Source organism: Heloderma suspectum, chromosome 4, assembly GCF_057233095.1.
Source record: "Heloderma suspectum isolate Gila_16-S chromosome 4, 16-S_ref, whole genome shotgun sequence".
Lineage (NCBI taxonomy): Eukaryota > Metazoa > Chordata > Lepidosauria > Squamata > Helodermatidae > Heloderma > Heloderma suspectum.
Genome location: NC_139461.1, coordinates 227,789,708 through 227,812,548, shown reverse-complemented (window position 1 = coordinate 227,812,548; position 22,841 = coordinate 227,789,708). Strand labels below are relative to the sequence as shown.

At 40.1% G+C, this 22,841-nt stretch overlaps 1 protein-coding gene across 2 annotated transcripts in view; it reads right to left on the bottom strand.

Moving 5' to 3' along the window:
• FAF1 (Fas associated factor 1) overlaps positions 1-22,273 on the bottom strand; it is a 250,018-nt gene extending 227,745 nt beyond the window's left edge. Inside the window, exons 1-2 of one of the 2 annotated variants that reach the window (XM_084852547.1) lie at positions 21,864-22,273; positions 8,033-8,101 (exon numbers count right to left, since the gene is read on the bottom strand). In XM_084852547.1, the coding sequence (XP_084708673.1) occupies positions 8,033-8,101; positions 21,864-21,908 (114 nt within the window). In that variant the 5' untranslated portion in view covers positions 21,909-22,273. Of the gene's footprint in view, positions 1-5,947; positions 6,163-8,032; positions 8,102-21,863 lie in introns of those variants that run through there. The other variant, XM_084852548.1, reaches the window with a different exon arrangement.
• Between the last annotated feature and the right edge of the window lie 568 nt (positions 22,274-22,841).

Here is a 22,841-nt window from a genome sequence, read left to right as displayed (position 1 = left end):
GGAGAGCAATAAGATTTTGATTTACTTTATTGTCATAGCCTAAACACACTGACAAGAGAGAGAACACTAGAAGCTTGCAGGAAGCAAAAATTACTTAAGAATTCAAGCAAAGCTTTAATCGTATATGTAAAAATACCACATTCCAAAAGCCAAGAATGCCACTAAAAACAACAACCAAGCATCCACCACATAATTATTTAGTTTCCAATTTGAGACAGCATTTTAAATAAATTCTTATTTAATATTAAACTGTTGTAAAGCTATTTTGTTGCAGTCTATGCAAAGGTATAAAATGCTTCCTAGCTAAGGTTTGAGCCTAGTACACTGAAAATATGAATTTGTGATGAGAAACACTAAATGAGTGGAGGGGAAAAAATATCAGTTGCAGACTGCCAAGCAATTCTGTACTCTCAGGTGCTGCCTTTTGTGTGGACTGTGAGTACAAAGAACTCTCTATTACAAGAAATAGAGTAGCTTCTTCATAAAAAGAAATTGACATTTATTAGCCTCGCGCTCACTTGATGACTCTGCATTTCTTGCTGGCAGCTGTGCAAGGATAATAGAAGTAGAAAGAGTTCATTACTGCAGTAATGAAATTTCAACTACTATTTAGATAAGGTTGCACATGCTGCTTACATTACTTTAATAACGTTGACACCAAACCTAACCAAAGTCCTACCTCTGGTCTAATGCTAGGTATTACAGGCTACATACTAACTCAACATGTTGTTTAATGGCAAAAAGAAAGAAGTTAGGCTACAAAATTGTTGCCAGCACTCTGATTTACATTATAATTTCCCTAAAAACACTTTTCAGAACAACCTGGAGAATTAAACAAAACAAAAAATTAAAAAGGCATCTTGATACTCTAGGCGGGGTTAAACAAGCATACCTAGATATCTGTCTGAGTCCCCTAATCCAAATGCAAAGCTGCTATTTGTTTCATCATGCTCCTTTTAGCACTCCTGATCAAGCAGACCAATACCTTCAGATTCTGACTGAAAGAAATAACCACAGTGCACTTCAAGCTAATTTAGTGATGGTTACTTAACTCTAGTGCACTTTGAAGGCATAGGAAGTCACAGGTATTCTTCGTTCTCAAATCAGATATCTGGATTGCCATCTTTTTTCTGGTAAAGCACTTAAGCTTTTGACATCTGCATTATGGACAACAGGTGAAAGAAAAGTCTTCTATCAATCCAACTGGAATCTGAAAGATCCCCTTCTCCCATATGAACTTGCCCATAGTTAACAATATTCTTTGGAGGCCTAAGAGGCTAGTGTGGTGGGAACATGGGATAGAGCCTTCTCTATCCGAAACTCTCTCCGAAAAAGCTTAGGTGGGTCCCTTCTTCATTCAGTTTTAGACAGGCTGTTAAAAGGTTTTTGTTTTGCATGGCTTTTTAGTATTTTAAATTATTGTCTTTGGGCTATGTTTTTAAGATTTTCTCCTGCTCTTAATGCTGCTGTTTGTAATGTTCTACAGTTTTAGAATTTTTTTTTTAAGTTTTAATTGTAAATCAGCTTGGGGGTCTTATCTGGGCCAAAAGGAGACTCAAAACTTTATAAATAAAGTAAGAAGTTTTAACTTTCGAATTTCTCTCTCCATTATCTATTAAAGACATATCAATATTGCCAGAAAAAAGTTTGAAACTACACTGATACAATTATATTAGCCATGATTATTAAATGGTACCTCCATGTTCAGGGGTAGTTTACCCCCACCTCAAGTATATTCTGGAAGGAACAAGAGGAGAGAATGATTACCTTCATATAATTCTTGCAAGTTTCCCCAGAGACATCTAGTTGGCCACTGGTGCCAACAGAATGCTGGACTACATGGGTGAGTTCTGTTCCAGCAATATAGTTCCCATGGTTTTAGGGAAATGGTTGCATCTTCCCCAAGAAATACTATATAATGGTCATTAAGGCACCAATTCTGAGCTTAAAAAGTAAAAATGCAAAAAGTATAGAACAGTTGCCTAGACTCCCTTTCAAACAGTAAAAAAAAAACCCTACCGATACAAAACCACATCATTGCCATAGTATATTTGCCCAACAAGTTAGTCAAGCTATGAGCTGTAAACCATCTTTATATAAAAGACAAATGAGACAGCCCATACCTCACATAAAACTTGATGGACCTTACTATGGAGGACATCAAAATTTATGATGTTGCCTAGCAAGTTCTAGGCTTTAATACTCCTCAGAACTGTACTGACTGACATATACTGAAACTGGACTTTTGTGATGTTTGTGTCAGCCACCATAACATACTAGTTAATTTGTGGACCATATCAAAACATTGTGCATCATGTTTGCCTCTCTCCTTTTCTTGTAATATTGAAACACAGAGCAATACGCCAAAATGTATTAAACACATTTCGAAACAACTACGTCTGAGGCAAGACAGGATAAATAAAACCCTGAGTCTACTCTGAATATTCCAGCTCTTCCTGAGGAAAACCTGTACATTGGCAGCTGAATGACCAGAGTGGATAAATAAGGACTGTTCCACCTCAACCCTGCACCTTTTGAATTTACCCTTAAATTTAGAGGGCCACAGTCCAAGGTTTGTATAGCACCATTTTACATCTTGCCCAGTTACACTACTGAGGAAAATGAGGAAGGGGGCAATTAGTCTGCCAAAAATAAATTAAAAATTAACTTTTTCTGGCAAATTCTACTGCTTGACTCCTAAGAACTATAAGCAGAGATCTATGTCCACCTTCACACCCCCACACCACAAAAGGCCACTCAGAAGCATCAGATGTTCAGTGAGGCTATAGCTGCAACAGACTACACCTGCACACGTGGAAAGACTCCACTGGATCTAGGACTGTGACTAGTTATGCAGATTAGGAAGCCTAGTAGACCCTACCTACTTAATTCCATAAATCAATAAACTTCATGCATTATTTTCCATAATTTATTCTTAGTTTGATAGTAATGGGGAGGGGCAAGCTGCTATGCAGAAAACAGAAACCTACATCCTAGAAATCATACTTAAACACCCCCTGCTAACTTCTGAACTCTGCCGAATAGTCCATATTTTTGCAAATCTCTATTTGCAGCTGTAAGGACTAGTAACTTGCTTTTTTTGGTTTTGAATAAAACAAATACTGTCATGTCGTGGAATTCCTCACTTTGAATGCCACATTTTGCATGTGCACAGCCTCACACAATGTACACAGGTCCTGTCTCACAGGATCCTGAAATGTTTGTTGGTAGTGCTGATCACACCTCCCAAAAATATGAGACCTGTCTCTTTCAATATGACTAACTATGTTCAGCTTGCCTAAATTACTACTGTGCTTTCATAGACTCCAGACTGTGGTCTTTAAAATATAAAGTGTGCCACTTTGGATTTTAAAGAGGTACCTGTAGTTATGTTTTAATAGCATGTGTCAAGGAATACAAATAGAACTTCCATGATCCAGAATTTGGGTATCTGAATTTCCTGTGTGTTCTTTTTCTAGGCCCAAATCAACATGGCTCCTAGCATTTTAGAGAAAAGCAGTACAGATTATATTTGTATTGCATCCAATTTATTATATATGTGTAAACTCCCTTCCATGTTTTTTGTTCATCTACTTTGCTCTCCGTAAGTTCTGAGGTACTGAAAACCATCATATGTCACATTTTCTTTCTAAAAATCGCCAGTGCATCTTTCTCCAGTAAATCCAGGTATAGCAGTAACAGCATATGGTTGAACAACCATATTTCATTTGGAATATCCATAAAGAAGGATGCATCTTCATCCAGTTGTCTTCTCTACAACAAAGCTTAATCACTGTACATATGCTAACTGTTTAAATTGCTTAAATTTAATGACATACACTGAAATAAGAAAAGAAGTGCTCACATGGCAAGATGCCAGCAGTCTGTCTATAAATTGCTAAAGCAGGCCACACAAACCATCCAAGGAGAGCCATAAACTTACAAATAAAGAGTGACCATGTAGCCAATGAGGAAAATGTTAATTTTCCACAAAGGCGAAAATAAAAGAATCAAAGATCACTCAAGGCCGGCCCTCTTGTTGGGGTAACATAGTTTAAGGCACATTCATTTTTATGGTCTATGGCAACATTTTCCAAAGTTCATTGTTGCCATGTTAGATAAGGAGATCCACCAATGAGCTTTTTATTACTGTCTGGGACCTATCAGTGAATGGAAACCAAAACCTGCAAATGCTGTCCCCCACCCCCACCCCACCCTTGCTTCAAACTAGTCTTGGTTTTAGCATAACCTTCAGCAGTGCCTGGATAGGAGGAAATGCATTGCTCCAATGCTAATCCAGCTCTAGTTCTGTACAAGAACTAGTAGTTCCATGCAGGAATGCTCATTGCACATCAAAACATGAATTCAACAGGTTCACAGGGACCTGGATGAACACTGCAATAGGCAACTCCATCAAATGCAGAAGTAGAAGCCTGCTTCCGCCTGTAGATTTCTCTTGCTGGATCAGGATAATCATCTTTAGGTTGCCTGGTGTGTCCAGCCTGCCAAAAATGCCAGACTGAGACTGACTGCCATGATTCAATGACTGGTGGACTCTGGTCAATAACTATAGCAAACAAGAAAAATATGGTAACAGCAACATGTCCAACCATCTTCAAATTCTCTAGCCTAACAGATCAAATAGTGATGCACATTGGTGTGAAGAGTATTCCAAGTGACAAAGAAAGCTACAGTTCTCTCACAAATGCATTCGTATCTTACAGACACTTGGCCAAACTGTCCTGTAGGAATGCTAAAATACAAAACACAAAATTAAAAGTTTCCCTTTTCTGATGTGGATTTTCAGTCCCATGAATCTGCTCATTCAATATTTTTTTAAAAGAAAAAGAAAACAGAAAGCTTTAAACAGTACCTCCTTTATATACAGGATTTATCTAACCTCCCTAAGGTGTAAGCTTCTAAGAAGAATCCTCTCTATTTTTCCATTTTAAAAAGAAATGAATATTATTAGGTTGTCCGTGAAATTATTAAAGTTATGAAACTAAAGTATTATAAAAACAAGGCATAGAGCAGTTTTTGTCTTCTGATCCTTAGAACCAACATACAAGAGGAGCTGCAAGCCATCACATTTACAGGTGCGCTAAACCACTGACTTGACTTTACTGCAAATACACAGTTGCTTTGAACCACTGCCAGCAGAAAGGATAAAGAAGTTAAATATAGCAGTAAAGCAGACATTTCGGCAAACAGTAAAGCCACATTTTAGAATGTATGTTTAAAATTAAGATTCATCACAACCAATTGAGGAGTTTCTACGATGAAAGGACACAGTACAAACTAATAGATGAAGACTGAAAATCATGTTTATGTGAAATGGTATTTTGCCTTCCTTTCAGGGCTACATACCATGAAAACAAGTATATCAGATCATATGGAAGATGGTCATCATTGGCCATTGAGACCCTGGAGGCATATTTTGTGTGTTCTGTTGCTTTCTGATAAAATCATAAGAATCGCTGTTTTTTTTCTTAAGTATCTAGCCCTCACGGTTCCAGAAATGAGACTGCAGACACAGTAGTGGTGATTTGCAAAAGACTGTAAAACCATAAAGCAAGTAATACCCAGTTGGCAAGAGAATGGTCACTTCACAACATGGCAAGAGCTTTCCTCCTGAAACTATGCTTAACTCTTAAAGCACAGAGGGGAAAATGATCCAGATGACTGGATAAACTACATAAATAATCTTTGTAAGTTATGCAGCTCTTTTGGAAGCAGGAAAATAGTTCCTCCTGCAAATAAAGTAAACCCTTTCTACAGTATGAAATGTGCCAATTCAGTATTTCATGGACTGAAAGTTACAAAGCCAAGAAACACACGTGTTCATCTCAACCTAACATTTAACAACCAGATAATCCATCCTTGAGGGAAAAATGCAACAACGTTAATTGCACAAATTTAATGTTATTTTAGAGAGAGAAATTCATACCTGATGCAGCAATTCTTGGGGTTGAGGGACAACGGGACACAAGTGTGAAAGTATCAGAAGTGAAATAAAATTAGTTACTGGGCAGCAAAGGACAAAATGCACCAGGATGGACATGCTTTCCACATAAACACTTCACTCTTAATTTTCATATGTTTGTACTGTTGCATTTGTTTTATATATTTCCAGTTTTTAAATGCATATTTAAAGAAGACAGTTCCTAATACATGTCAGCAGCCATCACTCCTTTTTGCTGCCATTGTAAAATGTGATACATTATACCACCCTCTGTTTCCTGACTTTTAACCTTTCACTGACCCATGAAAATGCATTCTCTTCATTGGTATGATTACCTAGCATTGAGAATTTTTGGCAAAGGATTTTGCAAAGGATTTGCTGAAAATCCAAGTACAGAAGCAAACAGGTGCTTACACATCCTTACTGACCCCTTCAAAACCCCATGTATATCTTATGAGCCATGGTTTCACTTAGATGAACTTGTATTTACTCATGAATTTGCCAAACATATCATACTTCACCATGTGCCTGAAGAGTCTGGTCTTAACAATAATCTGCCTGATGCCAAACTCAGCCACAATGACCTCCAGAAACTGTTCTTAAGGAGAAGGAAGCTGTATATAGGCATTCAATATCTGATCAAAGCTTAAGAAACACAACCAATGCTTTATCACCAAGAACACAGCATTAACATCAGAAAGCCACAGTGATGCCAAAAGTTTATTTATTTATTTATTTATTATTAAATTTATTAATCGCCCATCTGGCTGGTCACCCAGCCACTCTGGGCGATGTACAACATACAATAAAAACAGTTTAAAACAATAAAATTCTACAATAAAAATATGTCCTTAAATTAAGTGTCCTTTTACATACAAGTATGTAGACATGAAGGCATTCATCTCTCCCCCACCCGCCCAACAATGACTCTGGAATGAAGCTACATCATGAAGTGAGGCATTATGGGGGAACATGGAAGCCAACTGGACCACCAAGAGAAGAGCTACTGCTGCTTGAAGTAGCCAAATTATATTTTTAAAAAAGGGTGGGAGGCTGCTTTTGCTGATGCCAGCAAGTCCCCTGCTCCCTGAAAATATGTAGAATTTTCCCCAACCCCTGAATAGCCCCCCCACACACACATACACACACACACACACACTTTTATGGTGTACAACTGGGGCCATGGAAGTGGGGTGTCAAATTCAGCTCAGCACTATATTGAAGCGAGCAGATGAATCCCTTGAAAAACTAGTTTAACCCTTCTGCCAAGACACACTACAGTTTCTCCACTTTCTCCTGGATTTACCCTGTACCTTCCTACCTGGGGGGCCAGCTGGTATCATTAATGCAGACTGCAGACCAGGGGTGCAATACACAGCTCAAGGGATGCATGCCCCCACCCCCATGGCCTAAAGTGTGGTCCATGACACCTCCACTGCTGCCCCACACTGCTGAAATTTGGTGGCAACTGCTGCAGTGTTAAAAAAAATATATACACACACAATGGTTTGCCACTGAATTTGGTGGCAAACTACCATTTTTTTGGCTGCTGCTGTGCAGCCACAACAGGAGCATGGGCCCTGGATTGGGGGGCTGGAAATTGGCCCCTGGATCACCCAAAGCTGCCCACCCCTAACGTAGAGGCAGCAGAACATGAAATACTCCTTCACCAACCCACTTCTCAGTTGCCTGACCTCATCTCAGTCACCAGGGAACAAGTCAGATCATCTTTGAACTCTCTCTGCAGCTGTGACCCTGGATCCATGTATACAGAATCCAGGAAATGGATTCAGGTTTCTGCAATCTGAATCTTGAAGCTTCTTTCCCTAATCCTATAAGTAAAGTAGCAGAGTCAGGCTGTTCCAACCAAGTTTACCCTACTGCACTTTGCTTTTAAGAATTATGTAAATACTGTTTAAAAAAAACAATCAAAATTATGCTCCCATACACAGAAACAGGATAATCATGAAACATATATTACTATTAATATTTCTGATTTGCAATACTAACTTTTTCTGATTTTTTAAACAGTTTTTTCCCCACATACAACCAGTAAAAATACATACTTACCACTAAATCCCAGTTATTTTGTTCAAGTAAGGTGATAGCTTCATCAATATTTTCTATACCAGTACATGCCTAAAATAACAAAGATGGAGAATGGTTCAGTTGAAGAAGTCCCAACAAATATTTAAAAAAAGAGAAGGATATAGCCACATTTAACCAGATGACCATCCCTTTATATCTGGAGTAACATCTGAAAACAAAAGATTAAATTCTCCACTCACAACTAGATTCAAGTGCATAATTTCACAATATTTAGGCAGCTGCTGAAAGTTGCCACTCACATTGTTAATGTAATGGTTACTTTTAAGGGTCACTGGCTTAATCTAGTATAGCCAATTTACACAGCACTTTTCAGGTTGTATCCAATTATGTCTGCAGGGGGAAGGGAATTGCTTGCAGAACAGATTTCCCCCTCTCCCCTGCAGCTCCCCACATGCTCCCCCAAATCTGCTTGGAAGGGTTTGGGGACCCTCCAGAGCAGATCTGGGGCACATGCAGGGAACTGCAGAGGAGAGGATGGGGAAGTCCTGTTGTGCACGCAGACTTCTACTCGCGCGAGAGTTGTATCCAACCCTTGCAGAGCATTTTACAATCCTCTGGTCATTCATTCAGACAACATTTTGAAGAAATCTTTGCTGTTCCCATTTTATAGATGGAGAGCTTTTACTGAAAAATAGTTTTCTGTCTAAGATTACCCAAGAAGACGCCAATGGGTTTGTCACCAAATGGGAGCTATGCCCGGCCTCAGCTCACTGACCACCCTATCTATACGATGGGTTTTGTGACCACCACTGTTAAGTATTCTTCTTGATAGAAGGATGGAATTTTTTTAAAGAATATCCAACAAGCAAGAGTCTATAGCTCAGTAGCAGAGTACAAAGACCTGTACACAGAAAGCCCCATGTTCAATTCTTGGCATCTCCAGCTAAAATAACCCCCAGTATTTATTATCAGATTTATCCCACATTAACACACTAAGCATTCAAGGCAGCTATCAGACTAACAGGCCATTAGAGCATAAAAACATTTATAAAGAAAGTAAATATAGAAACACCACTGGTAGGGCTGGGGAAATCCTCTTCCCTAAGGCTTTGGAAAGTTAATACCACCCAGAAAAGACAGACCAATGATCTCACTCAAACTCAAAGGAGACATGAAGTTAAGTGAGCCTTTGCATTTTACCTGCTTGTTTTTAAAAATGCAAATAGCATCCATTGTTTAACCCTTTATGGAGCAGTAATAGGAGTTGTGAAAAAGGCGGGGGAGACTCAATCTCTCTTAAAAAGGACACGCTCCAGACTCAGGGAAGTGTGGAATGGAAGCAGGGCACCCACAAGCATCAGCCCAACACTTAAAACCCTGGGGATCACCTTGCTAAGTGGCTGATCTTTCCCTTTTTCCCAAGCTGTCACTGTCAATGGCTGTCAAATCAGCCTATATGCAGTCTCATCTTGTCAATTTCCTTGTATATTTCATGTTGACTGGTGAAATATACAAGGGCATTGGCAAAGCAAAGCTCTCTCTCTCTCTCTCTCTCTCTCTCTCTATATATATATATATATAAAATTTTATTTTATTTTTTTGGACAGCCACACTGCACACTTACGCAACTGCAAAAGACTGACAAAAAATAATAATTTAAAAAGCTAAGGACATTTGCCTAAATTCCTGGGGCTGAAAAAATTAAATATATATATTACAGCCCCGTTTGCACAAATCCTGGGGGCTGACTTAAAAACAAACAAACTGGGGAATAAAAACAGGGTCACGATCAGAGTGATGAGGGGGACAGGACAGGAAGACAAGATAAGTTCTGCTGCACAGGACCTAGGATATGGCGTGGAGGACCAAGGGGGAAGGAGGGTGAGAACAACCCATGGTGAGCCTGATCATCCAAAAATAATCCACAGTGCGTAGCTTATTTGCAGGGTGGGTTGTCGTGTCCTGCAAACTCACCCTGGATCAGATACATAGTTCATGAAACTGGAATCAGGAATTCACATTGTAACCTCTGACTAGATAACATCCAATTTCTATTATTTTTCTTATGCAAAGCATAGTTTCGCCCCAATCCAGGTAGAGGGCACATGCACGTAGTAGCAGACTTTTACATGTGTGTCCACGGCTGGATGAGGAATGCAGGCTGGATGCAAAGTGATTATTATTATTCTTTTAAAACATTTCTATCCCACCTTTAAAAAAATTACAATATAAGCACCAAGAAAATAAATCAAAAATAAAACAGTAAAAGTTCATTTCTAAGGGTCTTTTCACAATATGGATCAAAAGTCTTATTTGTCCTCATGGTAAACCTGTTAGGTAGGCTAATGAGAGATAATTACTTCTCTAAGGTCACTTATACAGGTGACCTCTGCACACAATATTTTACCCTAGCACCACATTCAGTGTCATTTACCAAATGTGCTGTTACAGAAAGGGGCACAGATATCAACATACAAGAAATACTTGGAATACTGTAACTTACCGAGCAATCCTATATATTTAGACAGAAAAATGTCCTACAACTCCCAGCATGGCTTATTGGGGCACGCTGGGAGTTCTAGGACTTTTTTCTGTCTAAACATGCATAGGGTGGCATCCTTAGTCACTCATTTTAAAGGAAATCAACTGACAGTAGAAACAACTGCAAAAGACAGCAGCTATAAAAATTATCTGTTCCTTCAATCAATCTTAGGAGAATGATACAAAAAGTACTGGACATATTTAACCTATTGGAAGGGAGGCCAATTTCTCTGTTCAGTTATGTGTGCTTATGGAGCCCACACAGAATACTGAACGTCTTATCTTACAGAAGCAACATATGGACAAGGAAAAAGAAATCAAATTACACTGACAGTGTAATCTTACACATGTTTACTCAGATGTAAGCCCCACTATATATAACAAGGCTTACTTCCAGGTAAGTATACATAAGAATGCAACCTGAATACCATTAGAAGTGAAAAGGGTGTTTTGTTGCATTCCCCCTCCCCACGCCTGCTGCTCTGCATTTGTGAAGGCATTATATTTATAAACTCTTTCCAGCAACAACTTATATTTTCTCTGTGAAGTACCCAGCAACACAGTGCTGAATGCCAAATAAACAGATGTTCATTACTCTTCAGTTGCTCTTCATTATCAACAAATCTTCATGAAACCATATTTAAGAGTGCAGCTTATACTTGGTATTTAAACTCCTGTTTGTAATGGAATTCTCATAACTACCAACTGCAGCTTTTTGACTGGAAAATCAGGAGAAACAGAAGCCGATTAAATAAAAACCAAGGACCACACTGAACCGATGCTCTCCATATGTACGTCCCCTTTGTAAGAGCAAAGGGAAAATATTTTATAAAGAAACAGAATTGTTTTGAATTAGTGTGTCTGTTATTCAGGGGGCACTCTTAAAATATATTCAAACCACTTGTTCCATTTTTAAAAAATCCTACACCTAGATCTCTGAAAACTCCTACTTGAGGTTGTGTTCACACCAGTATTTAATTGCTGCTTGAATGAAGTGCTGCTACAATTGCAGGTCTTCACCAACACCAAATACCACATGACTATGCCGAATGTGCCTGATCTTGTCTGATCTCGGAAGCTAAGCAGGATCAGCCCTGGTTAGTACTTGGATGGGAGACTGCCTGGGAATCAGGTTTCCTGCCCTGAGCAGGGGGTTGGACTCAATGGTCTTGTAGGCCCCTTCCAACCCTATGATTCTATGATTTGCAGGAGAGATCTAGCATTCATTCTAGGTACCACCATGAGACACGCTGGGCCCATGACCAACCCTCCAGAGAAGCTTTCCCCAAACTGGTGCCCCCCAGATTTTTTTGGACTACAACTCTCAACATTTCTGACCATTGGCCATGCTAGTTAGGACTGACAGGGAAGTCCAGAGTGCCATTAGCAACAGCAAGCTAACCTACTGGTGATAGGCTAGGACAGTAATTGAAGCTTCCATACCATGGAACCCTCTCAATGGACAATGTGGACCACTACACCCTTGTGCTAGCTGGGGGGCAATGTGTTCCTCTCCTACTAATATTCAGGGGACCTAAGCACCCCAAGCAGGGTAATGAGATCTCTGTTCTTTTACTGCGTACTTAGTAATGAAAGCACCTTCCATGATACAGTGTAATCCTAATGCTCTGTCGTTTCTGTTGATAAGCAAGGAACAGGGGACAATTTCCAGAGCACAGAGGAATGAAAATACTACATCAAGAGATCTATGGTGTTCTGCTATCCCACTTCACCTGGGCAAGGGAGAGGGTTAAAAAAACAGGGCACACCTTTTTCTGTGGACTATGACATTCGGTTAAGGAGAAATTCTTAATTAATGTTTTAAGGGAGGAGTGTCACCAAAGTAAGTGGTTGGGGAAATGGGTCCTTTTCAAATGCAGCAGACTTGATACTTCCTTGTTCAACCATTATATTTTAGGAGCTTTTGCAACATTCTCAGCAAGCTACTCTCATGCTGCATGGCACACTGGTGTCACAGCATGAGTTCACACAAGAAAAATAGGCAGAGCTGAAGCTAGCAACAGTATGGCTCACAATTAAGCTAGCACAATCTGGCTCATCTGTTTAGGAGCTGAAGATGCCACAACCAAGTGAATGTTAGTATGTTATTTATTACATTTATATACCACCTTTTTTCCTTTTTAAGGAACCCAGGGCAGCGTACATAATCCTCCTCCTCTCCATTTTATCCTCACAACAGCAACCCTGTGAGGTAGGTTGGGCTGAGAGTCTGTGACTGGCCCAAAGTCACCCAGCGAGCTTCCATGGCCCATACCAAATGTGAAAGTATGACACCTAATACAGTTAGAAAACTGTAAGATATCCCAACTGAGGTTGCAGGGAGGGAAACACTCTCTAATGGCATTCCTGATTAGCCCTGACATTCTCTTTACAACCATAAAAATACATCCACTGTTCTTGCAGTCAGTAGGTTCAACACAAAGGAAAGGGAACCCTGCAGTTTTGCTAAAGTCAAGGCTGATTTTGTCAACACAGTCAAGCAATAAGTGTCCTAGAATTGTAGAAGGAAGCCCCTAGCTACACTTCTTCAAAGCTATAAAGCAGTTCTGTTTTAGTGATCTACTGCCCTAAATATTTATCTGTATGTGAGTTCCAGAACAGTAGCTCTTGTTAGTGCACTGCACCAAAAAGAGCAAAACAGACAGACTTGTGGCTCCTTAAAAACTAACAACATTGATTGCTAACAACACTGATTGTGGCATGAGCTACTGTAGACAAGAGTCTACTGCATGAGATGTATCACATGTGGCTTAAGAACAGACATACCATCACAATGACTGTGATTCAGGCAAATTAGTAGCAACTATTTAGGGACTCAACCAGGAACAGTAGCTTCAGACTGCCAGACTGGATAAATCATTATTCTCATGCCAAAACTCCGAAGTCATTCTCCACTTCATTAGTAATATTTTATAGGACTTGTTTCTAACCAATTCATTTAGGGCCAATTCATACATACCCATAACAACACTGGTGCTATACATGAGATATGTGCAATGTGCCACACTCACCATCTTTAAAAAGGGCAAAAAAGATTCAATAAAAATCAATGTGCATGCTTAGTAAAGAAAGAGTAATTTTAAATTGCTGCACATTGACAGAACTAGATCAATATAGAGTCTTTTTAAAGGTCTGAGGCAAAAGTGCTGCAAGAAGCACTGGAACAACAGCAAGAAAGGATTAGCAAGGTTTGCACCCAGAATGTCCTTAAGAACAAAAGCAGAGTGTCATATCCATGCCTGTGCTTATGTTCTATGATCATAGCAAAGGTATGGTGACTCACCATAGTGGATGACTGCTGACTGGACAGCAGCTGCCCATTATCCTCCCGAATTTTGGCTCAATTGCTTGGCAAGTACTCAAACAAGTGCTGCACCTCCCTGGCATCAGTAACGCTGGTAGGGGACTCATCGCATGATCCAGCCAACCCACATGACAAGGCAACTCAAATGTTCCCTAATATCCATGGATTGGTGGCGGGGGCGGCGCAACTGTTTGAAAAGTGTTTGGGCAGAAACCTGGCATCTTAAACAATCCTCCATGTTACAGCACAATCCTACATGTGACTCCTCAGAAGTGAGATCACCACATTCAGCAAGACCTACCCCCAGGTAAGTCTGTACACAGGACTGCAGCCTTAGACACATTCCACCTTCCCTCAAACATGGGGGGAATGCCTTAACTAAGATAGTGTTTGCTGAAACACATACTTGAATCATCTTATAACAAAGAATTTTTTTTTTCTTGTGGTCTACTGGTTCATTCATATACAGATTTAATAAATTGATTGACCAAGGAGTGTTTTTTTCAGTTAGGCAACAGTGCTATATAAAGTACATTACCAGACTTGCCTTCAGATTTCTTGAGTACTCAGCAACTCTTGTTTAGTGTTCTTCATTATAAAAAAAAAATCTAGCTACTGGAATTAAATACACATACTGTTTAATAAGCAGTAGCTCAAATTTAGTTTTATTAACACAGTTTTAGACAGTCTGAAAGCAGCAAGGATTGTCAATCATGTGAGAAGTTTGAGAAAAGCAACAGACTTAAAGGACTTTGCCACATTTGCTCCTAGGCCAATGTAGCCCGCAGGTCTCAACGGCAGCATTTTTATGGCACATTTCATCTACAAAAAGCTTGACAGCATGTATGCTGTGTCTTCACAATAACCCTGATGGGATGACAAAGACAATCATTATCGCTAGGACAGTCTCTGGCCCAAAACCACCCAATGAGGCCATGGACAAGATCTCTAAAACTCATATACAACTTTCTTACCCACTGTGCCACACCAGCTCTCAATAAAGAATATGTATGTATGTATGTATGTATGTATTCTCTACTGTCTTGCTTGCTATTTTGCCTCAAGTCCAAGCTGCAATAGGCAAATATCCAAAGATCCCTGCCAGTCCTGTTTTTGGACATCAAGTTACCCTTGTTGATTTAGGGCCCAATCCTATGAACGTTTTGACAGAAAAACATCCTACAACTCCAGCATGCCCCAGCCAACATTGGGTGTGCCTGGGGAATGCTGAGAGTTGTACGGCTTTTTCTGTCTAAACATGCATGGGATTGCACCCTTAAAAGGCTGTGACCAGTCTTGATTTTTTTTAAAGATAATATAATACACCTGAAATAAATGAATGCATAAGAGAGTGTGTGGCAAACCCAGCAGTGTAAACTAGTGTATGGATAGTCAATAGTAGGTACCAGATTTTCAGGATCATCCAGTGCAAATCAAGAGTGTGTGTTCTAAAAGGGAACTGGAATTGTGTATGAAGTTTAGAAAATGAGAATGCAAATCAAAAGAAAAATTATTGAAAAATGGAATGTATGGCCATGCTAACTCGCTAGAGTTTTGTGTGCACGTACTTTAGGATAAATATTGTATAACTGATTCTATATCACTCTTCACCACATCCAAGGCAGTGTACAATATATATTATAATTTAAAACCTAATAAAACTAATATCCAAAAGCAACAATAAAAGACAGAAATAAAAATTACAGTTGCAGAGTCAGCCAGAGAGCTTACACAGATTAAAATGCCTGGGTGTCTTGACCTGGCACTGAAAATATGGTAAATTAGGCACCAGGCTTCAAGAGACCATTTCAAAGCAGGGGTGCCACCACCACAGAGAAAGCTCTCTCATTTGCATAGCACACCTCCCAGTAAGGAAGACACTTGGAATAGGGCCTCAGCAGAAAATCCTAAGACATGGGCAGGCTAGCACTGGAACAGGAATAAGTATTTGGGTCTCATGCCGTTTAGCGCTTTAAAGGTAAGTGCCAGCACCTTTAATTGGCCTGGAAGCAAATAAGCAACCAGTGCAGTTCTTTTAAGATTGGAGTGATGTGAACCAATGTGGCTGTACCAATTAAAATTCTGGCAGCTGAATTCTGCATTAAGTGGAATTTCCGCGTTGTCTTCAAGGGCTGCCCCCATATAACATATTACAGTAGTCCAACCAGAAGACTGCCAGAGAGTGGATCAATGGTAATCTGCCAGCTGGATTACTGTGATGTGCTTTATGGAGGCTGCCTTTGAAGACAACTTGGAAGCTCTACTTACTGCAGAAGCCAGCTGCCAGAATTTTAACTGGTACTACCAAGTTGGTTCACATCACTCCAATCTTAGCCAGACTATCCCTGTTCAGAAATGGCTGTAGCTGACAGACCAGCCAAAGGTAGTAAAAGGTACTCCATGGCACCAAGGCCACCTGAACTTCTAGTGACACAGCTGGACCTAGGAAATAAAAAATGTCATAAATTCATATCAAGTTTAAGTAAATGAGAGAAGGATTACAGTAGTTGGGAAGATTTAAATGTATCTGTCGGCAGTAGAAGAATATGTTTTTACAGTAAGAAAATGTCTGCAATATGAAATATTGTATACCTAAAGAATTTAGTGTATATAAAATAAAGCTGCCAAAAGTTATTGTTGTACAGTGACTTATGAAGATGCCTTTTTTAGATACTGCAGGTTTTATTTTTGTTTTTTTAATTAATGTAAGGTCCCTTGCAGTTGTGGCTTATGTGGCATCTCAAGAACTCCCATTAAAAAAGGTGCAAGAAGAGGAATGCTGAGCTGCAGGAGGGCCAAAGAAAGCAGAAAGCACTCAAAATCCCTTTGATCCCATCTGAATTCCCCAACCTGCTACTCTGAAGAAACTCTGGAATAGCAGCCTCCCAACCTTTCTTACCAGAGCACTGCTCAGCTTCACTCCAGGTCAGTGTCAACAAGCTAAATTTTGGAGGAAACACAAGACTGCCATAGCCATGTCAGTGTTGAGGATAGTGTTGACTTTCCTAGCAAATATCTCTTGGGTCAGACCAGACCTGTACCCTGCGAGGCTACAGAACTATGAGGGCATGTCACACATAAAACAGATGGTAACAACACTCCTACTGCAAATGACAAGACATAGTAGCCATAACATGCAAATATTAGTAATCCATTTTTAAACATAATATTTCTTAAGTATTAAGAAATAAGAACCCCATGACACCCCATGTCAGAGTGTCACCAGTCCTGAAGGTGACTTATTACTGTTAAGGCTATCAACTGACCCTTTCACAGGACTGCATCTGTTCAGGAATAATTCTTGGTACCACAACAGGGAATGGGATTGAAAGAACATGGAGATGGGGGCGGGGGGAGAAAGCCATGTGTGGATTTCCAACATGACAGGCAGCTGGAGAAGCAATTATGAAGTACCTTGTATTGTTAAGCAGAAACTCAGGGGCACAGGATGATCTTCTGAACTGAATCGAGTAGGCGGCAGTGAAGAGATTACATCAGTGGTCACTCCAGTCTGCTGTTCGGATGTGACTTGGGCAACTCATAATCAACCACTCCCAACATAAATTGCATAGGTGGGCAGAGCCAAAATGTAATCAAAGGAGGGGTCTATGTTTGTGCAGATGAGACTTAAGGAAAGTAGAGTCTGCTATCAAATATGCGGACAAAGAATACCTCTCAACTACCAAAAACAGAATCTTATTGGGCCTGCTAGAGATAAGAAAGCTGTCCCAAACCCTACTTCGTTTCTAAGCTTACAAGTCTGCCAGTTATTAAGGTAAATTATTAAGTAGAAATCCCTTTCGATCACCATCTCTGACAAAAGCCAAGTCCCATGGCAATCTTCAGACGCAAACAGAAGGCATGAACCACCCAAATTTAACCACTTTTAAATCCTATTTATATCAATGGAAGAATTAAGCATATTATTTGAAGCTCTTTTGTTAAAGTCAATGGGACTTTAAAGTATTTAACTTTGGAAAGAACATGCCCAACTGGGATTCTACGGTTGGCTGTATGTGACATTAAAAATGTGACATTATTCTGGTTTGGAAATACTGGGTTGGATCAGACTGTTCCAATCTATGAAAGCAACAGGATCCAGCGGAGGCTCCCCAGTGGAGGAGCCATCTTCACAGATTCTCCTTCCCCCAGCAGCCTGCTGCACTGGGTCTCATGCTACTCCAGACGGCTCTCCAGGGCAGCTTTTTAGGAGGCACAGGGGGCTGCTGGGGGATGGAGGGAATGGGAAGATAAACTTCCTGCCCCACCCTCCAGCACAAGTAGAATTCAACTAAATGCTACTATGGATCCAATTGACTGCATAGAGCTCAACATTATCATGCACAAACGAAAGAAAATTATGCTTTAGTGCACAAGTTTAGAAATGATCATCCATATAATGTTACTAAGACCATTCCACTGATTATTCTGAAAGATATTTTGTTTTTTAATCTCTTTCATTTCCTCATATTGGCTGAACTTTCATGGGTAAAGAGTTTTTTCCTAGATAGTTCCAGGGCTTCCCATCTTTATGTTGGTATCAGCCAAGCCTCTACATTAGAAGTTTTTTTTTCGTATTTGTTTAGATCAGCCTTCCCCAACCTGGTGCCCTCCAGATGTCTTGGACATCAGCTCTCATCAGTCACAGTCAGCATGGCCAATGATCAGGAATGCTGGGAGTTGTAGTAAAAAACATCTGGAAGGCACCAGGTTGGGGAAGGCTGGTTTAGATTATATATTATAAAAACAACTCTTCTCTATAAATAGAAACTCACATAGGAGGAAGAATACTAGTAAGACAATCTGAAACTTTCAAACAGAGACCAAAAACAGACACATTTCTATTTGTGAAAATAGTGTGCATGAAACATCATGCACACCATTTGCAAAGAACTGGTATACAAGCCACAGCATTGACTCAGCACAGCAAGAGAGACAAAAATTTCAGGATTCCCATAACACATGCCAACTGAACACATGTCAATCCTAGAAGTTGCATTTATTTTCGGCTTACAAGTACAGTATTCATATTCCAATTAACAGCTGTACAAACACATCAATTTAAGCATACATCAAAATAACATCCAAAGAGTAAGATCAAATCTTGCTGTGGTCAAGTAATAAATAATAGAGTAATGCACCGGGACCTGCATGACCTGGATTCAACTCCCACTTTAGGTCACCTGCAGCATGAATATGCTTGCCTATTCAGAAATAAATCCAAAAGACTTCAGTGGGAATTATTCGCCAGTAAGTATACATAGGATGGCAGCCTTACCCAAGAAGACGGTATTCTAGAGTGCAATGCTATGCATGTTTAGACAGAAAAACGTCCTACAACTCTCATCATTCCTCAAGCATTACTGGCTTGAGAACACTGGGAGATGAAGTACTTTTTCCTGTCTAAACATGTATAGGATTGCGTCCTAGTTATATGTACATAGAAGGAAATGGACTTTGTATCTAAGTAAATGTTATTTAGGACTGAAGTGTTGGTGAAGTTGGGAAGTCATTAATTCTTAGCTTCACAATCTGTAAAAATGGATGATCTATTGGAATGAGTTCTGAGGATTAGTAAAATATATCTACAAGGATGTTACACAAAATAAAGTGACTAACAGAGCCTTCAATGGATAACACAGCAATCCTATGCATGTTTATTTAAAAACAAGTCCCACTGTATTCAATGTGCTTTACTCCCAAGTAAGTACGTATTGGATTACAGCCTAAATCTTTCTGTAATAATCCTAAATAATAAACTGTCATTAATCCAGAGACTTGAATGAGATGAACTCACAGGCAAGCAAGAGCTATTATTGTTAGTACTTAAGAGTACACCCTATGGGTTACACTACCGTTAGAAGGAAGCTTCCGTAAATTGCATTTTAATTTGACCAAAATCAGATTTATGATGCCAAGGGGAGGGGGGAAGAGAAATTATGATAGTATCACAAATTTTTTACATTAATTCGGGATACTTTATTTAAACCCTGACCCAAAACCACAATGGATTGTGGATTGCTGTTTGTTAGACAATGCCCCAGTTTTACCAATTGTAAGACCAAGTTTAAATATAGGGAGGCTTTTTGTCTGTTTATAAGAGAGCCAGTTTTATGGCTGTCAAGACATTTATTCAGAGCTTTTATTTCCTTGCAGACAAGGTTCTGTACAAGCAGGCATTCAAATACATGTTTATGAAAATATATAACAAAAGCGTGGACTTTAATCAAAAGTTCAGGCCTGAGTTGGTTTAGCAAGCCCAGAATTTCCTTTCACAAGCATAATCGGGCATTTCAGAATTTCACTGAACTTGCTGATGGTTTCCCAACACATTAGCAAGCTTCTGATCCTATGAAATGCAATTACACCAGAATCCTTTAATGGGACTAAATATTAAGAGTGACCTAGCAAATTATTTTATTTTTTCACATAAATAAGACTTCCATGAATGTAATGTTTTTCTTACATCTAAAATAAATAAGGAATTTCCATGGAGTTTTTGTTAAAATTTCTAAGCATACATGTGTGTCTGACCATCATAGGCTGACTCCTGTTCCTAAACAGCTTCAATGGGACACACAGTCCAACCCTATGCAGGTTCACTCAAACACGAATTCAATCAGACTTACATACTAGTTAGCATGCTTAAGACTGTAACCTTTCACATACTTCTGTGTGATAGATTTCACTCATCTGCTTTAGAGTGCCACTAATATGATGCTAGCAGGTTTGTTTAGGAATAAAGTGCCAGTCAGAAAATTAGACATTTTCATTTTACCAGTTATATATTCAGTATTGAGATGTGACATGTTGCCCATCAAATATGTACCCATTCAGCTTTGTATGAAATAAAGAATTAAATATTTCTTGAGCAGAATTTTTAAAACTCACATGCATTCATATATAGCAAAACAAAAATGAAATTGCTTCTTAATAAAATGATCACAGACAAACTTTTAGTAAGATATTGGGTTTTAGCCTTAACCTAAAACTATTCATAAAAATGGTACTATCTACTGCTTTAAGGCTGCAGTCCTATATACACTTACATGGGAGTAAGTCCCACTGATCTCAATGGAGCTTACTTTTGAATAGACATGTATAGGATTGTATTGTAAATATTATACACATATACACACACATATACAGGATCCCAATACCTATGGGCAAGCAGCATGATGTAGGAGAATGCTGTTTTTCCTAATAATACACTTTAACATGTACACTAATGCACATATTTGGGGGTTAGATTTTATCCTATCGACTCAGAACAAGTTAATGCGGGCAAATATCCTGATATAAAATTAATGAGGAAACTGCTTTGCTAACTGAAATTATAGAGAAACTGTATCAATGCACTCAACAGATGAAGTCAAACAGAAGTACTAAATGTCTCTTTGAAACAGATGCATCCTGGGACATTTAAAAATAAATTCCAACATATTAGTCGACGTTTTCTTTACTCCAGGTGTCTTTCCCACCTCAGCCCCTTTTTAACACCTTTCCTCTCATATCACAGTGTGAATCAGACTTGGGCCCTTGGAATGTGGGCAGTTCTCTTATAATGATAGCATTTTGTTTCCTGCCCACTTAAATGTATTATTAAAAGCTTACAGAGATGGTCAGAAATAACCAGGAAGATGAAGAATACAAATCCAAAATTTAAAACAATAGCAGACATACACCTCTATCTGGGGTGACTTTTCTTTGTGAAGGACAAAAACAAACGCCTTATTTATAAACAAAACCGCTTTTTTTTAGCACTATTCATGGCCCTTGGATTACTGAAAACTGGATACAAAGGATAAACTATTTCAAGATTTGCTGTTCCACGGCTGTTTCAGAAACGGTCTCACAATTCCGGAGCTTAAATCTTCCCACAAAAGCACAGGAAGCAGAAAAACAGAGAGAAAGGGGAGCAGAGAAAGGGAGAAAGACCATGATTACAATATGGTAGCAGCGGAGGTGCTGGAATCTGAAATTTACCTGAAAATCAGCCAGTATCATTTCTCTATCCATGTTGGACGCCATTGCAGCCGGCAGCGTCCCCTCCTCCTGCCTGAGCTGTGCACCTGGAGGTTGCTGCTGGCGAGAACTGGGCTCAAGGGAGTTGGGGGTGGGGGGGGAGGGAGGGAAGAGAAAGGAGACTAAGATCTCATCTAAAACTTCAAACTCGGTCAATCTCTCAGAGCTGCTCCCCAAATACGCCCCCTTCTCCCTGGATCCGCTGCCCTAGCGACTCGGCGCGGGGAAAGGGAGGGGAGCGGCTAGAAATCTGAGGGGTGCAAGGCAGCACTTCAGCCCTGCCTGCAATGTAAAAAAAAAAGGCGAGGAGGCTCTAGACGAGAGCAGCTTCCTCCCTGCCTTGCAAGCGGCTGTCGCACATTTTGCCTGTCATTGAGGTCGCAAAGAGACGCTTTCCGGCTGCCACGTGACTCGTGCGGCTGTCAAATGCTGGCTTGGCTGCGAGGGGTGGGGAGAAAGAGCTGTCGGTGGCCGGCCGTTGTGTAAGAGCAATAACAGCAGCGTTGCAAGGAGCAGAGCGGGCTGGTCGGTGGGCGTCGTTTTCTCTGCAGCAAGGAGCTGGCTGGAAACGGTGCAGAGAAAGTGGCGCGCAGGGTCCTCGTCCCCTTTCTTTCTTTCTTTCGGGATCGGGTGGTGCAGGAGGTGCAAAGGCGGCTTCCACGAAGAACTGCTAGTGAATGAGGAACTGTGGGCACGGAGAGGAGGGTTTGCGCTGTGCTGTTAAGGAACTGTCGTAAATTCACTCTCCCGCCCCCCGCGCGTATCTCCTGCTGCTTGGGCCCTCTCCGTGCCACGGCCGAGGGAGATTCGGCGTGACGAAGAAAGCGGGAGAGCGGCAGCAGCTCGGAACAGCCCGCTCCTATGTGCATGTTTCTCGGAAGTAAGTGAAGGCCGCGATCCTATTCCTAAACACTGTTGTTGAAATGAGTGGGGCTTCCT